The 17,826-nt window shown below is 41.5% G+C and overlaps 1 protein-coding gene across 1 annotated transcript in view; it reads right to left on the bottom strand.

Annotated features, from left to right (window-relative positions):
- Positions 1-12,655: 12,655 nt before the first annotated feature.
- Positions 12,656-17,826, bottom strand: part of MED27 (mediator complex subunit 27) — a 426,900-nt gene continuing 421,729 nt past the window's right edge. The window contains exon 8 of the mRNA XM_033961506.1: positions 12,656-16,109. Within this exon, the coding sequence (XP_033817397.1) occupies positions 15,975-16,109 (135 nt within the window). The 3' untranslated portion in view covers positions 12,656-15,974. The remainder of the gene's footprint in view (positions 16,110-17,826) is intronic.

A 17,826-nucleotide genomic window follows, 5' to 3' on the forward strand; every position in this document is an offset into this window, starting at 1 on the left:
TTTCTCCTCTCTTATCTCTTCCTATATTCCACCCCTGGAACTCCGCTCATCAGGCAAGTCTCTTTTATCTGTACTTTTCTCCTCTACTGCCAACTCCCGACTTCGGGCTAGATTCACTAAGCAAACTTATCATGTACCAATCGGTTTGCGAGCCCTTTGCGACCAAATTTCCCTCCAACCCCATTCACTAAAGCCTGTAGCGATCTGATCCCGACCCTCCCATGCAAAATTAGCAAAACTCCATGCAAAATAGCCAAGTGATTGATTCACTATCAATTGCTTGGATATTTCGAATTGGATTTTACTATTGGCAAACCCGACTGCTGCAGACCTTTCAGTAACTGAGTTACTGACAGGTCTGCAGGTTTTTTGATAGGCCTGCCTGTTTATTTATTCATTATTTATTCATTTTTTTCCATGGCACAGATATTTTTCATGTGTTACACACGCAAAATATCTGCCGCATAAAAAAAAATAAATAAAAGACAGGTAGGCCTGTCAAAAAAAATGTGCCCCACAAACAACCATATGCACCTCCCCCCCTCCGAAGAAAAAAGCAGGAGGGATGCCGGGCAGGGCTGGTGGGTTGGGCTGGTGGGTCGGGCTAGTGTAGGCTCTCCTGCCTGCCCTGCTCTGCCCTGATCTCTCCTGCCTGCTCGCCAGACTCTCCTGCTCTCTGCCGCTGTTCCCCGCAGTGCAGGCCCGCTTTAAAACCATGGGCTTGCACTGTGGGGAATGGTAGCAGAAAGCAGGAGAGTCCAGCGAGCAAGCAAGAGCGATTGGGGAAGAGCAGGGCAGGTAGGAGAGATCAGGGCAGAGCCCTGACAGCAGTGACAGGAGGCTGCTTCTCCTGTCACTACTGTCAGGGTCTGCGCATGAGCAGGGGATCACACATTTGTGATCCCTGCTCACAAATGGAGGCATTCCTCTGATCGCCCCCATTTGAATACGACTGATTGGTGAATCAGTCGGACCTGCCCGACCCGGAAACGGATTGTTCCGATTCGGGCAAGTTAGTGAATCTAGCCCTTCATTCTTTCTCTCTTGTAGCACCATATGCCTGAAACAACTTACCTGACTCGGTATGTCAAGCTCCGTCTCTGGTGGCATTCAAATCCAGGCTGAAAGCCCACTTTTTCGAAGTTGCGCTTTAAGTCCTAACCTCTTCAACTTGTAAACCACCATATTTATCATGTGAAGTGGCACTCGCCGGGAGCCTGTGACTCTAGCCACCAGTTCAGACTATGACGTGCCTCTATTGTCCAAGATAAGGGCATCTGCAATGTATCCATTTGTGGTGACCAGCAGGATGAGCACATCCTAGAGAGGGCGTAAATCTGGGGGACCACATTTATCGTTTATCGCTGCTACCATTGACCCAAGCACTTGCAAATAATGCCAAGCCATTGGTGCTGGCCTGTCCCGAACTTATTCGTGAGCTTTGCTTTCTGGTCTTTGGGGAGAAAACTTTGTTGTCCTTTGTGTTGAAAAGGACTCCCAGATACTGTGTTGGCTTTAGGTGGCTTTCTTAGTTAATGACCCAGCCCAGGTACTGCAGCAGCTGGACCACGCATTCCTCTGCTGTTCTTCCCTTAGATTTGGAATGAGCTCAAATAAGCCATTCGTCCAGTTAAGGATGCACTTGTATCCCCTCCTTGTAGAGGTGTGCTGCTATTACAACCATCACCTTGGTGAAGGTGTGTGATGCCTTGACCAGTTCAAAAGGAAGAGCCGAGAATTGGAAGTGGTGCTCCAAAATGTGGAACCTCAAGAATTTCCTGTGATCTGGGAAAATGAGGATATGCAGATAGGTCTCTGTCAAGTCCAATGAGACAATAAATTTCCCTGATGTTAGGGAAGCAATGATCGACCTTACCGTTTCTAAGCAAAAATGTGGTATCTTGAGAGCCGCACTGACCGATTTCAGATCCAGGATCAGCCTCCAGTCTTCTGAGTTCAAGTTTATTTTGGTTTGATATACCGCTTAAAAATTCCTAAGCAGTTTACATAAAAACATCACTTAAATAATTATTTAAAATAGGGAGAGCAAATATGAATAATAAATGCAACAAGGGGGACGGCATATGATACAAAAGGAGAACAGCAAGGGTTACATCATCTCATAAAATAAAAAAAAAGAATGGGGATGGGAAAGCACAAAAGGCGGTGGGAATAAAATGATTAAAAATTCTGATTTATACCCCATAAAGAAAGGTTTTTAGGCTTGCTTTGAATTTAGCTGTATTGGTTTCCTGCCTCATATTCGAAGGGAGGGAGTGTGGGGCTATTACTGAGAAAATTGCTCTACGGGTCGTATCGTAAACAATCTGGTGGATGGAAGGAGTTACCATAAGATTTTGTTGGGATGATTGAAGAACCCTGGAAGTTGTGTATGGAATTAACAGTCTATCTATGAAAGCCGATAAGTTATCTTCTTTAACTTTAAAGGTAAGGAGAATTTTTGAATGTGATCCTGTGGGTGATAGGCAACCAATGTGCATTTTTCAGAAGAGGAGTAACGTGGTCGTAATTTTTTGCCTTGAAGATAATACAAACCATGACAGTAAAAATGATCTGAAGCTTCCTGATTTCTTTTTGTGTGATTCCATGATAAGAGTGAATTACAATAATCCAAGTGTGAGATGACCAGCGAGTGGATGAGGACATTAAGAGAGTTGTGATCCAATAGAAACGAAAGAGAACAAATCATTTTGAGTTTGAGAAAGCATTTTTGAACCACAGAACTGACTTGCTGAAAGATAGCTTATCATCAAGAATCACTCCTAAGAGCTTGATTGATGTTACAGATTGGATGGGTGTAGAATTAATACAAATAGGGGATAATAGGGACTCATTTTCACTTGTTGGAAATAGCAAAATCTTGGATTTGCTAATATTGAGAGAAAGAAGTTCTCATAGAGCCAATCACTGATTAAGGTTGATTTCCTGAATATTGTTCTTGTTTTGCGTCTGAATAGGGTGAAGTAATTGGATATCGTCGGCATAAGCAAAAATGGTGAAACCGATGGATTGAGGAGCCAGAAAAAGGTTGAACACCACTGGAGACAAAATGGAACCTTGGGAGACACCAAAGGTCTATGAATATGGTTCTGAAGAGGAGCTCAGAGTGCTGACCTGATATGTCCTGTCAGAAAAATATGACTTAAACCACTTTACGGTTGTCTTCTTTGGGTACGATAAAGTATATGGAATATCTGCCTAAGCCCGATTCTTCATCCAGGATGGCATCTATGGCTAATAGATTTAATAGCCTTTTTACTGTGGCCATCTTCTCTGGCTTGGACCATCTTCTCTGGCTTCCCCACTGGAGAAAGAGGTAAGGAAGGAGACGAAAGAACTCGAGCTTGTACTCCTCCTGAATAATTTCCAATACCTAGTGGTCTGATGTGATCTTTGCCCATGCCTCTCAGTAAGCTGATAACCTCTTTCCTATCCTTGCAGGTACAGCTCCTGACCTGGCATCAGAACTATTTCTTGGGGGCTGCTATGTGGCGAGATCTGGAGGACTGTGGATGCTTAGCACCCCCAAATCTCTTGGACTGAAGGTTCTCCCACGTACTGGTGAAAGTGCCAAGAGCCATAAAAATTAGTTCAACCTGACTCCCTAGGGGTCCTTGGTCTGCTGTCAGGTAAAAACTTTGATTTTCGCCATTAGATCGTCCAGCCCTTTATAAAAGAACACTTGACCTTTAAATGGCAATTTGTTCAGAGTAGCTTTCGAGAATGAATCTCCCTCCCACTGTCTGATCCGGAGCATTCTATGGGCAGAAATAGCACTTTTAGAAATCTTGCTCAGGACCTTGAATAGATTGTACAGAGCATCCTATATAATAAAAGGTTAGCAGCGCATGCGCTTTTAAAAAAGCGTGATTACTGCCGCTGTGGTGTGTGATCCGTGGCCGTGTTCCATTTTAGAATCCGGCCAGTGATCACTCTGGCCACTCCCCTCCTCCCGCCCTCACCAACCCGAAGCAAGCTCAACACACCTTCCGCCCTCACCTCACCAACCTGAAGCAAGCTGGAACCTCCCTCCCGCCCTCGCTCACCACTGCTGCTGCTGATCCTCCTCTTCGGGGCAGCCTGCGATCGTGGCCTGCTTTGGCGGGCCTTGCGGGCTGCTTTCCGGCCTCGGTGGCACGGGATCGCATCGGGGGGGTGGGGGGGAGCGTGCTTCCGGGTTGGGGAGCGGCCTGCGAAGTTCGCTGGGGCCGGCCACCACGATCGCGGTCTGCTTTGAAGAGGAGCAGGCCAGAAGACGCCAGGATGGAGGGAGGGTAAGCAGGGGGATTAATTCAGGGGGCCAGAGGGAAAGGGAAAGGGGGCTGCTTTGGGGGGAGGGGTGTGCTGGGGGAAACAGAAGGGGCCATGGAGAGATAGGGAGAGGGAAAGGGGGCTGCTTTGGGGGGGGAGATGTGCTGGGGAAAGTTACTCTGGGGGGAAGACAGAAGGGGCCATGGAGAGACAGGGAGAAGGAAAGGGGACTGCTTTGGGGGAAGGGTGTGCTGGGGGGAGACAGAAGGGGCCATGGATAGATAGGGAGAGGGAAAAGAGGCTGCTTTGGGGGGGAGGTGTGCTGGGGACAGACAGTTTTGCTCTGGGGCAGACAGAAGGGGCCATGGAGAGACAGGGAGAGGGAAAGGGGGCTGCTTTGAGGGAGGGGTGTGCTGGGGGGAGACAGAAGGGGCCATGGAGAGATAGGGAGAGGGAAAGGGGGCTGCTTTGGGTGGGAGGTGTGTTGGGGACAGACAGCTTTGCTCTGGGGGGAAGACAGAAGGGGCCATGGACAGACAGGGAGAGGGAAAGGGGGCTGCTTTGGGTGGAGGGGTGTGCTTAGGGCAAACAGTTTTGCTCTGGGGGGGAAGACAGAAGAGGGCCTTGGAGAGACAGATAGGGAGAGGGAAAGGGGGCTGCTTTGAGGGGAGGTGTATGTTGGGGGCAGACAGCTTTGCTCGGGGGGGGGGGGGGGGAGACAGAAGGATACAGACAGCAGCCAAGGAGAGAGAGATAAAGAAACACAGACACATCTATTCTAGCACCCATTAATGTAACGGGCTTAAAGACTAGTCTGCCACATAATCCGCTCTTGACATAAGAAATTGGGGATCTGCATCGATATCTGCTACCGGAGCAGACATAACTTTGAATAGCAAGCCTGTTTGACATATGATGAAGCTGCTGTCGCCTTCAACCCCAACACTTTGGCTTAAAATTATCTCTTAAGGACAAAACCTGGAGCAAGTCATGCTCTCAAGGGAACAGTCCCTGAGCTCTCAGACTGTTAATGCAGGCTGACCAAGCAGGTGCCCTACACCCAGCAGGCTACAGTACTGTCCTCAGAGTCTGTGTTCTCTTGCAGCCAGATATGTCCCTAAAGTGAAAGCCTCTGCAGCACTGAAAAACCTCATGACTGGATGAAAGAAATATGAAATTAAATTTAAAATAAACACAAGCAGAACAGACTGGCTCCTACCATCTTGTGTGTAGAGAATAAGACTGAGCTATTACAGGAGAGCCCAGAGGGATGGGAGGCAGAGCAGAAAAATGTAAATGAGGCTCTTTACACAGGATCTTGCGACCAGAGATACAAAACCCAAGTGTTCCAGAATGATGTGCCTATTGCACTAGAAAAGCCATTATTAACATAGAAACATGATGGCAGATAAAGACCAAATGGCACATCTAATCTGCCCATCCTAGGATAGTATACTTATAAAATTTGCCTTACATTTTTGGGATCTTGCCAGGTACTTGTGGCCTAGAGGGAAGGAGGAGAGGCACCGACAGGGTTGGAGTGGGGGTGGAGAGGCATCTGCCGGGGAGGGGGAAGGTTGGAGAAGAGAAGCAACAGTGCGAAGAGAAGCACTGATGGCGGAGGAGGAGAAGGAAAGATTCATTGCTGCCATCATGGAGAGGATAATTAATTGCAGCTGTTTCATCGCAGCTGTGATGAAATGTTCCACGATGAAACGGCCACGATAAATTGTCCCATTTTGCCTTCAGTCTGTCCCAGTATGGCAACTCATGTTCTTCCTGTCCACAGCTGCTTCTTCTACCTTCAGAGCCAAACATGCCACAGTTCTCCAGTTATTATTATTATCTTCCGACTGTAACTCCTCTTGGTATGCAGTATAGGCTTCATGCAAACAGCCAATTTTTTGTTCCGGTCATTGGGATGGGCAGACTAGATGGGCTGTGGCCCTTATCTGCCGTCTATTTCTATGTTTCTATGTTTCTAATCATTGGAAAATCACGTAAAATGCCCATCAGAAGAACAATCGCAAAGATCCTAGAAAAATGCATTAACAAATAGCTGCGTTTTTAATAGTTTTCTGAAATTACCCATGTCATAACATTTTCGTAATTGACCGACAAGTGAGTTCCACAATTTGACCCCTGCACAGCAAAAGACCATTTTACTGGTCTCAGCATATTTTGGATTAGCATTTGTTTTTAATAATGCTGAGTTCTCAAAATGCAGAGACCTAGATGGTAAATGACATCTTACTTTTAAACAATTCAGGTATGTTTCCATACAAGAACTGATGGCAAATCATTATTGCTTTATATTGAGATCTAAAAACAACAGGCAGCCAATGCAATTGTTGGAGATAGGGCGAGATATGATCGTATTTAGATACGCCTGTTATCAATCTTGCTGCTGCATTCTGCACAACTTGCAATGCCTGCACGTGCCGGTGCCGGGCAACTTGCAATGCTCTATATCTTGTCTTATTCTAAGATACAGGACATTGCAATAGTCAAGTCTAGATAATACCATTGCCTGGTCTACTGTGTGGAAATCGTAAGGAGACAACATTGGCTTTACACGTTGCAATAAGTGTATTTGCGCAAAGCGTGCTTGTACAGTTCTTGCAACTTGTAAATTCATTGAGAGGCCTAGAACTGTGATTGACTCACTCACTGGAAGAACATCATCAATAACCTTTAATTCCTTGGGCCATTTAGGACCAGGTTTCCCCACAAACATAATCTCAGTCTTATCCACATTCAGTTTCAGACCCTGTTCTTCAATCCACTCGACAATCTTACTCACATAACTACTTAGTAACCTTTCTAGATCCTTTCCCCACCCACACACCGGAAAGAAGAATATAATATCATCTGCATAAATTCGATATTCAATTCCCAAGGATTGAAATAATTGGCCTATTTCAGCCATATAGATATTAAATAGTGCAGAAAGTGCTTATCCTTGAGTAAATGTTCACCTGAAATCCTACATCCACTACGCACTTGAAATGAACATCCAGTGAGATATGTATTGAACCATTTAAGGACAACATCGTTCATTCCAAGATTCAGCAATCTCAACAACAATCTATGGAGATTTACTGGATCAAATGCTCCTGATATATCCAATGATACTAGACAAAAAGTTGCATGTTGGTCTATCCCTAATCATAACGTGTCTAGTAAGGAAACCAACAGTAGTTCTACACTATGTGCTTTATGGAAGCCGAATTGATTACAATCCAAACAATCACTGTTCTGTACAAAACTATCTAATTGAGAGAGAACAATTTTTTCTAAGACCTTACCTATAAACGGTACAATGGAGGTTGGTCTATAATTTTTCATGACACTCATATCTAAACATTTTCGTTTCAAAACTGGTCTAACAGTAGATTTTTTTTGCAAACAGCTAGAAAAATACCATCTTGTAATGATTTATTAGCTATTTTAGTAATTACTAGCACCAGTTTCTCAGCCATCTGTCTAATAACAGTTGAAGAGTACAGGTCTTGTATTGCACAGGTTGGTGTACACTCACGAATAACTTTACAAACATCCTTTTCATTCACTTTCTCAAAATGAGACCATAGTAGCTCCTCCTTATTTTCTCCAAAATCGAAGTCAAAGTCCAAAGAGGATCCTTCTTCTCCTCCCATTTTGTCTACCAAGAACTGCGTGTATTTTTCCACATCTAGATCACAATTTTCAACAGCACTATCAAATCCATTTATCAAATAGCTAACTGTGTTGAATAATTTTTTTGGCCTATTCAAAGTTTGAACAACCCATTCCCTATACCGTAATATCAATTTCGTTCATTCTCACAAAGAGATGCAATTTAAAACTATCATAGTCATCAGTGTCATTCGTCCTACGCCATAATCGTTCTGCCTTCCTAACCTTACTCCTTATCTGTGATATCACTTCGATCTCCATGGGGAAGATTTATGCTGTCCTTTCAACACAATTGTCTTTTCTGGCGCAACAACATTCAATGCATTAGTTAAACTCTCATGCCAATTAGATACCATCATGTCTACTGTATAATTTCATCCATTTTTACACAAGACAACCATTCCCTTTCTAGATCTTTTACTTCGAATTGTGGTTTTATTGTACATCTCTCTTTCTTCTCTGGTTGCTTGTAGATTGGACTGAACACAAAAGAAATCAACTTGTGGTCAGACCAAGCTAACTGCTGAACTGTCAAATTATTTTCAAGCAGCTCTATACATTCTGATGATATAATGATTAAGTCCAATACATGACCTGCCTGATGGGTGCCTTTTTTTACCACCTGTTCTAACATTAATACTGAAAGGGTCACAAAAACAACAAGATCTTGCTCAGACTCTTCGATTTCCTGAAGATTAATAGGAATATTAAAATCTCCTAAAATACAAAGGGCTCATTTTATGAAAGTGCGCTAGAGTTTTTAGCGCATGCACCGGATTAGCGCATGCTAGCCGAAAAACTACCGCCTGCTTAAGAGGAGGCGGTAGCGGCTAGCGTGCGCTATTCCGCACGTGAAGGCCCTAACACGCCTTCGTATAAGGAGCCCAAAGTTTATTAAGATCAATATTTAAACCCATTAAAAAAATCCAGAAATGGGAATCCATGATTAGCAGCTACCCTTGGCGGGAGATAAATTAAACAAACCGTATAACATTCATTCTTAACCACAACACATTCACCCAATTCACACACCATTTTATCAATCATCTTAAACCCAAGGTTCAGTTTGAAAATATCACAACACCTCCTCCCCTTTTCCCTTTCTGACATGCGTATTCCCAACCAAAACCAGGTGGACAACATTGTCTAATAAGATCTAAATCAGATTTTAGAAACCAGGATTCTTTAACACATAACAAATCAAGCTCACTTAATAAATCGTAAATGAAAACCACCTTATTTTCTTGGGATATTGCCCTGAAGACTGTAAAACCACTGCTTGAGTGCTATTAAACAATGGATGTTTGAGAATTAACTTGTGCTAAATCTGAACACAAATGATTTAATCATTTTGAGTAGGTGTCAGAATACTGATAACCCTGTCCTTTTTTAAAGGGATGATCCAGATTTTTTATTCACTTCAAACTCAGAATAAATTAATAGTAAAAGCAGCTTTGTTGAAACTTGTGTAGCAAACATTTGGCTGCTGAGGATTTCTGGACCACATTACAAGCCTTGATTACTGTAATGAGTTATATTTGGGTATATCTGCTTCAACATTAGAAGCATTATAGATTGTCCAGAATACAGCAACACATGCTCAGCAGTTCTTCCCATTTTGAATAAATTTTGCCAGTTTTAAAACACTCAACAGTGAATTCATGAGCTGTATTAGCATTGTTCTTAAGCTTTATAGGCCTTAGTATTTTACGTCATGTGAAATTATTTTAGATTTCGCTTATGCCTTTTATGCATAGTAGCTCAAGACAAGTTAATATTCAGGTGCAGTGGGTATTTCCCTATCCCTAGAGGACTTACAATCTAAATTTTGTACCTGAGGCAATTGAAGGTTAAGTGACTTACCCAAGGTCACAAGGCATTAAGAACTGTACCCTGGGTTCCCTGATTGCTAGCCTGCTGCTCTAACCACTAGACTACTCTATCTCTTCTGTCTGTCTTCTATTTGAAATGTGCAATTGTGCATTTGCTGTGGCAAAGCCTATACTATAGAACTTCTTCTCACATGACATAAAAATGGAGATGAATCTGAGCCCATTTCTTCCCTCTTCAGGCTTTTAATTGAGTCATAGGAAGGCAGATGGAAAGTAGCCAACCAGAAGATGATTTAAAATTTGTGTGATGGTTGTTACCTTGAATGTTAGTGTGCTTATATTGTTTTCTCACTTTAAAATATCACATAAAAATAAAACACAATAGGAATAAAAATAGTATGCTACAGTAGCCATAAAATGCTGTTCTGCTCCAGGGGAATCAGCATCACCAAAAAAGGCAGCAATTCTCTTTTCTGGTCTGTAGATGTCAGCAGCAACACCAGTAAAATCAACTAGTCCTCACCTTTTGAGTTGGGTACCCATATTTGAACTCCTCTCTCAGATATGTTGATTGGCTCTTTCCCTCAAACTTAATTCCACAAGAGAGCATTAATACCGTTGCCTGCTTTTCAAACTCAGAACAATGTCATCATACAATTTAATTGCCCATTCAACTGGTGTGTGGATTCTGTGCAAGCTTGCAGCAAGATGTTAATTAAGCCAGTGATTTTCAACCTTTTTTGGGCAAAGGCACACTTGTTTCATGAAAAAAAATCACGAGGCACACCACCATTAGAAAATGTTAAAAAATTTAACTCTGTGCCTATATTGACTATATATAAAGTAATTCTCTTGAATAGGAATCAAATAAACACAAAGAAAGTATTTTATAATTACTTTATTATGAAATATTAAGTAAACAGAATAGTGAAAAATTATAAAATACTTTATTCAGTGCGAAACCTGGGCCTGTTTGGCTGAACACAAAGCTGATATTCTGGCTGGAATCGAAGAAAGACACACACGTAGCTCTTCGTCAACAGCTCTCAGTCTCTCTCTGTATTTGGTTTTTATAGCATACAAAAATAGACAAATATACCCTCCATCCTTTTTATTAAACCACAATAGCAGTTTTTAGTGCAGGGAGCTGCGCTGAATGCCCAGCGCTGCTCTTGACGCTCATAGGCTCCCTGCGCTAAAAACCACTATTGCGGTTTAGTAAAAGGTGACCATATTGTAAAATATAGACAGCAGATATAAATTCAGAACTGTGCATAGTAAGTGAAGGGAAGTTTTCATCTCTGGGAATTTACCCAGTTAACTATTAAGTTATTTGGGCAAATTCCTTTGAAAACTGTGGTAATACTGCCTGCACTTTGCTAAATTTAAAATAAAATCATTTTTCCTACCTTGTCTGGTGATTTCTGGTTGCACTTTCTTCTTCTGACTGTGCATCCAATCCTCTATCAGCCTGTATGCTTTCTCTCCTCCACACCTCATTCCCTCCCCCAACTTTTTCTTCCTCTCTCCCTGACCTTTCTTTCTTTTTTTCTGTTTCTCTTCTTTCCTTCTGCTTCCCTGCCTGCCCCCTTTCTTTCTTTCTCCCTGCCGTTCCCCAAGCCACTGCCACTGCCGCTGCCATCGGGGAACAGGACCCACCAATGGATAACAGGCCCCAAAGCCGACGCCGACGCATGCTCTCCCTGACGTCAATTCTGCAATCAGAGAGGAAGTTCCGCCCAGCCAGGCAGCGATTGGCTGGCCCGAACTTCCTCTCCGACTGCAGAATTGACGTCGGGGAGAAGAAGACTTATCGGCTCGATAGATTAGATCGCCAAGACAAAGTGAGTCCTGGGTGATCGACTCACTTTGCCTTGGCGAGCTACTGGCGCCCCTGCCTCGGGCCCCCTGTCAGCTCCGGGCCCCTGAATGCAGGACTGGTAGTACTGCCCTGATGGCGGCCCTGCGGCACACCAGGCAACATCTCACGGCACACTAGTGTGCCGCGGAACAGCGGTTGAAAAACACTGAATTAAGCACCCTTTTTCACAGTAGTAGAACCATACGAAAACTGGAGGCTATTGATATTTAAAAATCAGATAATTTCTTCTCTTCACAGAAAATATGTCCCTCTATCCTCCCAAAAGCATTTAAAGAATAAATGATTTCAGCCAGATATTCGACTAGTGTCTCAAACTTTTTTTAGCTCTGGCACACTAAGGGCTCCTTTTACAAAGGTGCGCTACCGTTTTTAGCGCACACACCAGATTAGCGCGCGCTAGATGAAAAACTACCGCCTGCTTAAAAGGAGGTGGTAGCAGCTAGCGCGCGCTATTCCGCGCGTTAAGGCCCTAACGCACCTTTGTAAAAGGAGCCCTAAATGGAGCAAATGGAGTGTGAACCCGCCGGGACAGATAGGGAAAAATGCTTGAGTACTTGAATAATTTGTAATCCGAATAGAATTGTATGATATGTTTAATATAAATAATTAAATAAATAAAATAGAACACTCTCATTCCCCAAGCTGGGAAAATGAATGCTTGGTTAAGTGAAATGGTATCAAAAGCCTTCTCCTACCAATCCTTTAGAAAATCTGTAAAGACTTATCTATTTGACAAATTTGTTACCTCATAATGCATTTCTTGCATCTCTTTTATTGCCTGTATTGACTGACTATATTTCACTGGTTGTCAGTTCCTTTCCTATTGTAAACTGCTTAGAACTGTTTTGGTATTGAGGTATATAAAAATAAAGTTATTATTATTATTTTTTTTTTGTGGCACGCAAATGTTTTTCACAGCACATTATAATTGAAATTATAAAATTGGAAAACCAACAGAAAATTAAATTTGAGAGTTATTTATTTAAGGTTCTTTAAGTTATGTATGATAATTGTAATAATGGTAAAACTAAAGTACATAGAATAGAATTGCTAATCAATGTGATGAATATGCTTGTTTCTGAGTGCAAATTAACTCAAAACACAGCTTAAAAGCCGACAGGCAAAATATGCATTTCATCATCCACCATCTACAGTCGTTCTTGTTAGAGCTGAAAATCCAAGTTCGCAAAGATAAGAAGATTCAAACAGTAACAAAACCTTGATTGCTTTTGTTGCTCAAGTTAGGATAACCACTATATAAAAAATAAAACTAAAATTACTTGCCATTAGTTTTCAAGGACCAATCATCTCAAAGAATACTGCTTACGCACAAGGATGCTCATAAAACTGGCAGACTCTTGTGTATACAACATACATGTCATCTATTCTAGTGTAGACTTATGAAAGGAATTTTTAAAAATAAAGTAAAATTCTGGAATCTCTCTTGGCACACCACTGTACCAAGGTACACAGTTTGAGAGACACTGTTCTAGACTGATCTGATGAGGGAAGCATGGCTCCCCAAAATCAGTAGCAGATATACTGATTAGTCCGATAAAAAGGTATCACTTGCTACTTGTTTGTTGACCTTTAGCTATCTACTGAAATCCATTCACTGCAGACTACAGGTCAGAAAATATTTTACACAAATTTAACTTGGGGTACAGTTATTATCTCATACCATTTTTTCTGATGATATGGAAATGTAGAAAAACAGGCACAGGAGAAAGAATATTTTACTAAATTTGAATGTGAAAACCAAAAATGAAGGTGAAACATATTCCAACTCTCACAAATAGTACAAATATCCTAGCCAAGAAGAAAAGGATTATTTGAGTGCAAGAAATTCCATAATATCAAAAACAAGCAATGATCACCATGGAAAATCATAATGATCCACCAGGGCTGGCTCTTCCTGGGCAATATTGCAAGTATGGCTCCTCCTAAAGAGCCACTTTCCTTCAATTCTCCACTCTTATCCCTTTCTGTTTTGAGAAGAAGAGATGGTTATTAAAAGGTAGATAGGAAGGCAAGGTGCATATTTCAATGTAAAGTGAACGGTAGCTGAGCACTACATTTACAAATAATTATGCAGTTCTATTGCCAGCTAAATTCCTGGTTGCTTGCATTCAAATCTAAAGTCTTTATTTGTTTTAGATTTTCTAAAATAAAACATCTGTTTCTACTACTTTAAGTGGCAGCTCCCTCCCTCTACCCCCCTATATAGTCTTTTCCCTTTTAAATGTCTTTGTTTAGCAGCCACGCGGTCTGTTCTGACTCTAATAAGTACATATCAATTCCCTGCAAAGAAAATATTGCTAAACAGCTTTTATTTTTGATCCAAAGCTTTGACAGTCACTACATGAACACAATATGAGATGTAAAAAAAGCCAACAGCAGTACCTTCTGCAATGATACTGTTAATTATCCTCTAAAATTCAAAACAAAGCCCATAAAATGAAAGTTTATAGAATGGTAAAAAAATAAAAATCATTCAGGGACTTTGACAGTGTATGAAATATGGCTGGCTAATGCCAATATCAATATAATTATGGCACTATAACCCATCACACTTTAAAGCACAGGAAGGCAAACTATGGCCTCAAGGCCACTTTTAGCCCATAGGTGCATTTCATCTAGTCCCATCAGCCTCTCTTTTCCTCTGGCCCCATAGTCTAAATTCTTGAAACTGTCAATACACAGATGAGCTGAAAAAGATGAGAAGCCGAAGCACCTTTCTTTAAATTAATAAACACACAGTAGACCATCATTTTACAAAACAAAACCAATATATTGAGTGCTAATTTATGCTCTGGTTCTATATCCAAGATCCAGTGCAGATCCTTTGGAACATCTTGCCGCCAGGATGGAAGTGAGAGACACTTGAGTTTACACTTTCACAAAACAGTCTTCAAAAGACAGACACAGCAAGATCACTAGCATAAGAATGGTACATAATATGCTCTGCATATCACGCTTGATTTGGCTTAAAGAAGACTAAAGATTACTTTCTATGAGTGTGAAATTATTTTGTATAGGCAATGGTTGAGCTTAGGGCTCCTTTAACAAAGGTGCACTAGCGTTTTTAGCGCAAGCACCGGATTAGCGCGTGCTATAGTGTGCGCTAGCCGAAAAACTACCGCCTGCTCAAGAGGAGACGGTATTCTGCGCGTTAAGGCCCTTAACGCACCTTTGTAAAAGGAGCCCTTAAACCTGCTCATAGGAAACCCCTGACACCAGAAAGGCAAGAGCCTGGGAGTGGTCCCGGGGGGAAAAACGGATGACTGCTCCGATTTAACAGTTATTTAAAGATCAAATATATTAATTTTATGGTGACATTGGTGATGGATTTCTAGTTTTGCCATTGTTTATTATCTAGTATATTTATTATTGTTACTAATTTGTCATTTTATTGACGTTTTATGGTACTGTATTTATTGTTTTCATTAAACAGCTAGATTGTATTTTATTGCGTTGTTCTTCTATGTCATCAAGTCTTATCTACAGTTTTAATTTTATCATCCCTTGCTTTGGACCATTAATGAAAGAAGAGCACAAAAGCAAGATGACATGATGTGACTCAATATTAATGAGTGAAATCTGATGTTACATAGGGTTTCACCAAAAAATACTTGACAAATGATGTGGGACGTATACACAACCTTAACTGAGAAAAAAGAGAGTTCAAGTAATTTCCAATCTGTGGAGCTGCATTATTTTTTGATACTATGTTCATACAAAATAAACAGGAATCTCATCAAAGAACTGAGACAGAACACCACTTTACTGGGGTGAAGATAAAAATCTTACCCAAGAACAGATACGTCTATCCATTATATATAATATATTATACAAGGGTAAATCATGGTAAGCTTAAGATCTAAATACCTGTTGACAAAGCATCAACTGTACTGGCTGGCATACCACTGTAATTATTAAGGCAAGGTACAATATCCCCGCATTGCAGTGAGGTTTCCATATTCTCAGACTCTCTCTACATAATGGAGAAGAATCGAGTGGGCTGACTGGTGGATGCATCAGCATCGATTTATAACAGTTGGTTCTTTTCAGCTGCAAGAATCAAAAATCCCATAGAAACATGTATAAGAATATCTGAAAGTGATATGGTGTCTGGAGGTTTTGGGTGGCTAAGTTCAATAGTTCTCTGCCTTTCCATGGTATAGTGACAACATTAAGACAAGACAATCTCTGGTGGAGAGAGTCATTAATACGATTTGCCCACTCCAGACTGTAAATCCATTATCTTGGCCTGAGAGAATAAGGCACTGACCAAACTTTGGCAGAGTCTGCTATTGCCTGCAGGTGTCGTGAAAGGCCTCCAGTGTACGGAAATCCCTCCATGTAGGGGGGAGGCCATCCTGCAAAAACTTTCCGCAGCGCTGGCAAGGAGCCTGGAACAGCTTGATGTAACTTCTTAACCAGGTCTAGAAAGAGAAGTGCAAAAAGAAATTAAAGAAACAGGATCTGGCACTCCTAATTTCATCCTTCCTGTCAGACTAAATCATTGCAAGGACAGAAGATGGCTCTTGGCTGAGGCCCAAGCAAGACATATGCTGATTTTATACCAAGAGAAGCAGGTGGAAAACCACAAGGTCAGAATACAGCTGATTTTCCAGCTCGTTTGGAAACCTCCTATCTTTATTACTTTGGAAAAGAAGCTGTAACTAGGTCAGAGTTTCAGTGTTTAAAAACATACAGAATATATTATGCTATGTAATGCTGTCCTTGTACTAGGGGCTGCTGAATAATTCTCAGCCCAACCAACAAATCTGGTTTGAAAAAATCTGAACATATCACACTGTACTATAAAAAATTGCATTGGTTACCGGTGGAGGCTAGAATTGAATTCAAATTTGCCTGTTTATGTTATAAAACACTACTAGGTTTTGCACCTACTTGTCATTTAAACCATTTTGTTCTACCAGTAACTGCTCGCCGCACACATTGAACTCTTCTGTTTTCATTTCCAACTTTGAAAGTATGCATATTTAAAGATTTCTTGACAAAACTATCTTTCCAAGCTGGTAAATGGAACAAGACTTTAAGTGATCTGATTTTGAACTCCCTCTCATATCAAACATTTAGACGATCTTTAAAAACTTATTTAATCGAAAAATATGTTTAACTATTTTGATGTGTATTTTCATATAAAAATGATGATATACTTCCACTGCAATTTCGCAGGTTTTCTTGATGTGAACCACTCTGAACTGCAAGGTACTGTGGGATACAAAAATAAAGTTATTATTATTATGATTATTATACACTTAGTTCAGTGATTTTCCACTTTTTTGTTCCGTCAGAAAAATATGGAATGAAAAAAGTGGAAAATTACTGGACTAAACCTCTCTTTTACGAAACTGAGATAGCAGTTTCTAGTATGGGGAGCCGCGCTGAATGGCCCGTGCTGCTCCTGACGCTCATAGGAACTCAATGAGTGTCGGGAGCAGCGCGGGCCATTCAGCGCAGCTCCCCGTGTTAGAAACTGCTATCACAGTTTTGTAACAGGAGGCCTAAGTGTATAGCCCTCGATGGAGACTGCCCTTCGTTGGTTGGGCCGAGAACTTCAGTTGCCACTCATATACCATCTTTCTTGAGCAAAGGTTTAACTCTAAATAATATTTAATATATAAAATAATGCAGTAATCCAATACATCATAAGAGTAATAATAGAAAGCAGCATATGGAGCACATTAGTGTAATTCAGAATCATCCTACCTTCTCCCCATTCTGTGCTACTAGCCTTCCGCCATACTGTGGCACCTGTATAGCACAGTTACTTACCGTAACAGGTGTTATCCAAGGACAGCAGACAGATATTCTCACATGTGGGTGATGTCATCCACGGAGCCCAGTATGGACAGTGCCAAAGTGTACTGTCACTTTAAGCTTTTGCGAAGCCTCGAGACTGCCAGCATGGCACACGCACAAGTGCCTTCCTGCTCGACGTCGACTCGCAGTTCCTTAATTCTGTAAGCAAGCTAAGAAGCCAACCACGGGAGGTGGGACTGATGTGAGAATATCTGTCTGCTGTCCCTGGATAACACCTGTTATGGTAAGTAATTGTGCTTTATCCTAGGACAAGAAGACAGCATATTCTCACAGTGGGACTCCTTAGCTTACTGAAACGGGATGGAGGAA

The sequence above is a fragment of the Geotrypetes seraphini genome, chromosome 10 (genome assembly GCF_902459505.1).
Source record: "Geotrypetes seraphini chromosome 10, aGeoSer1.1, whole genome shotgun sequence".
NCBI lineage: Eukaryota > Metazoa > Chordata > Amphibia > Gymnophiona > Dermophiidae > Geotrypetes > Geotrypetes seraphini.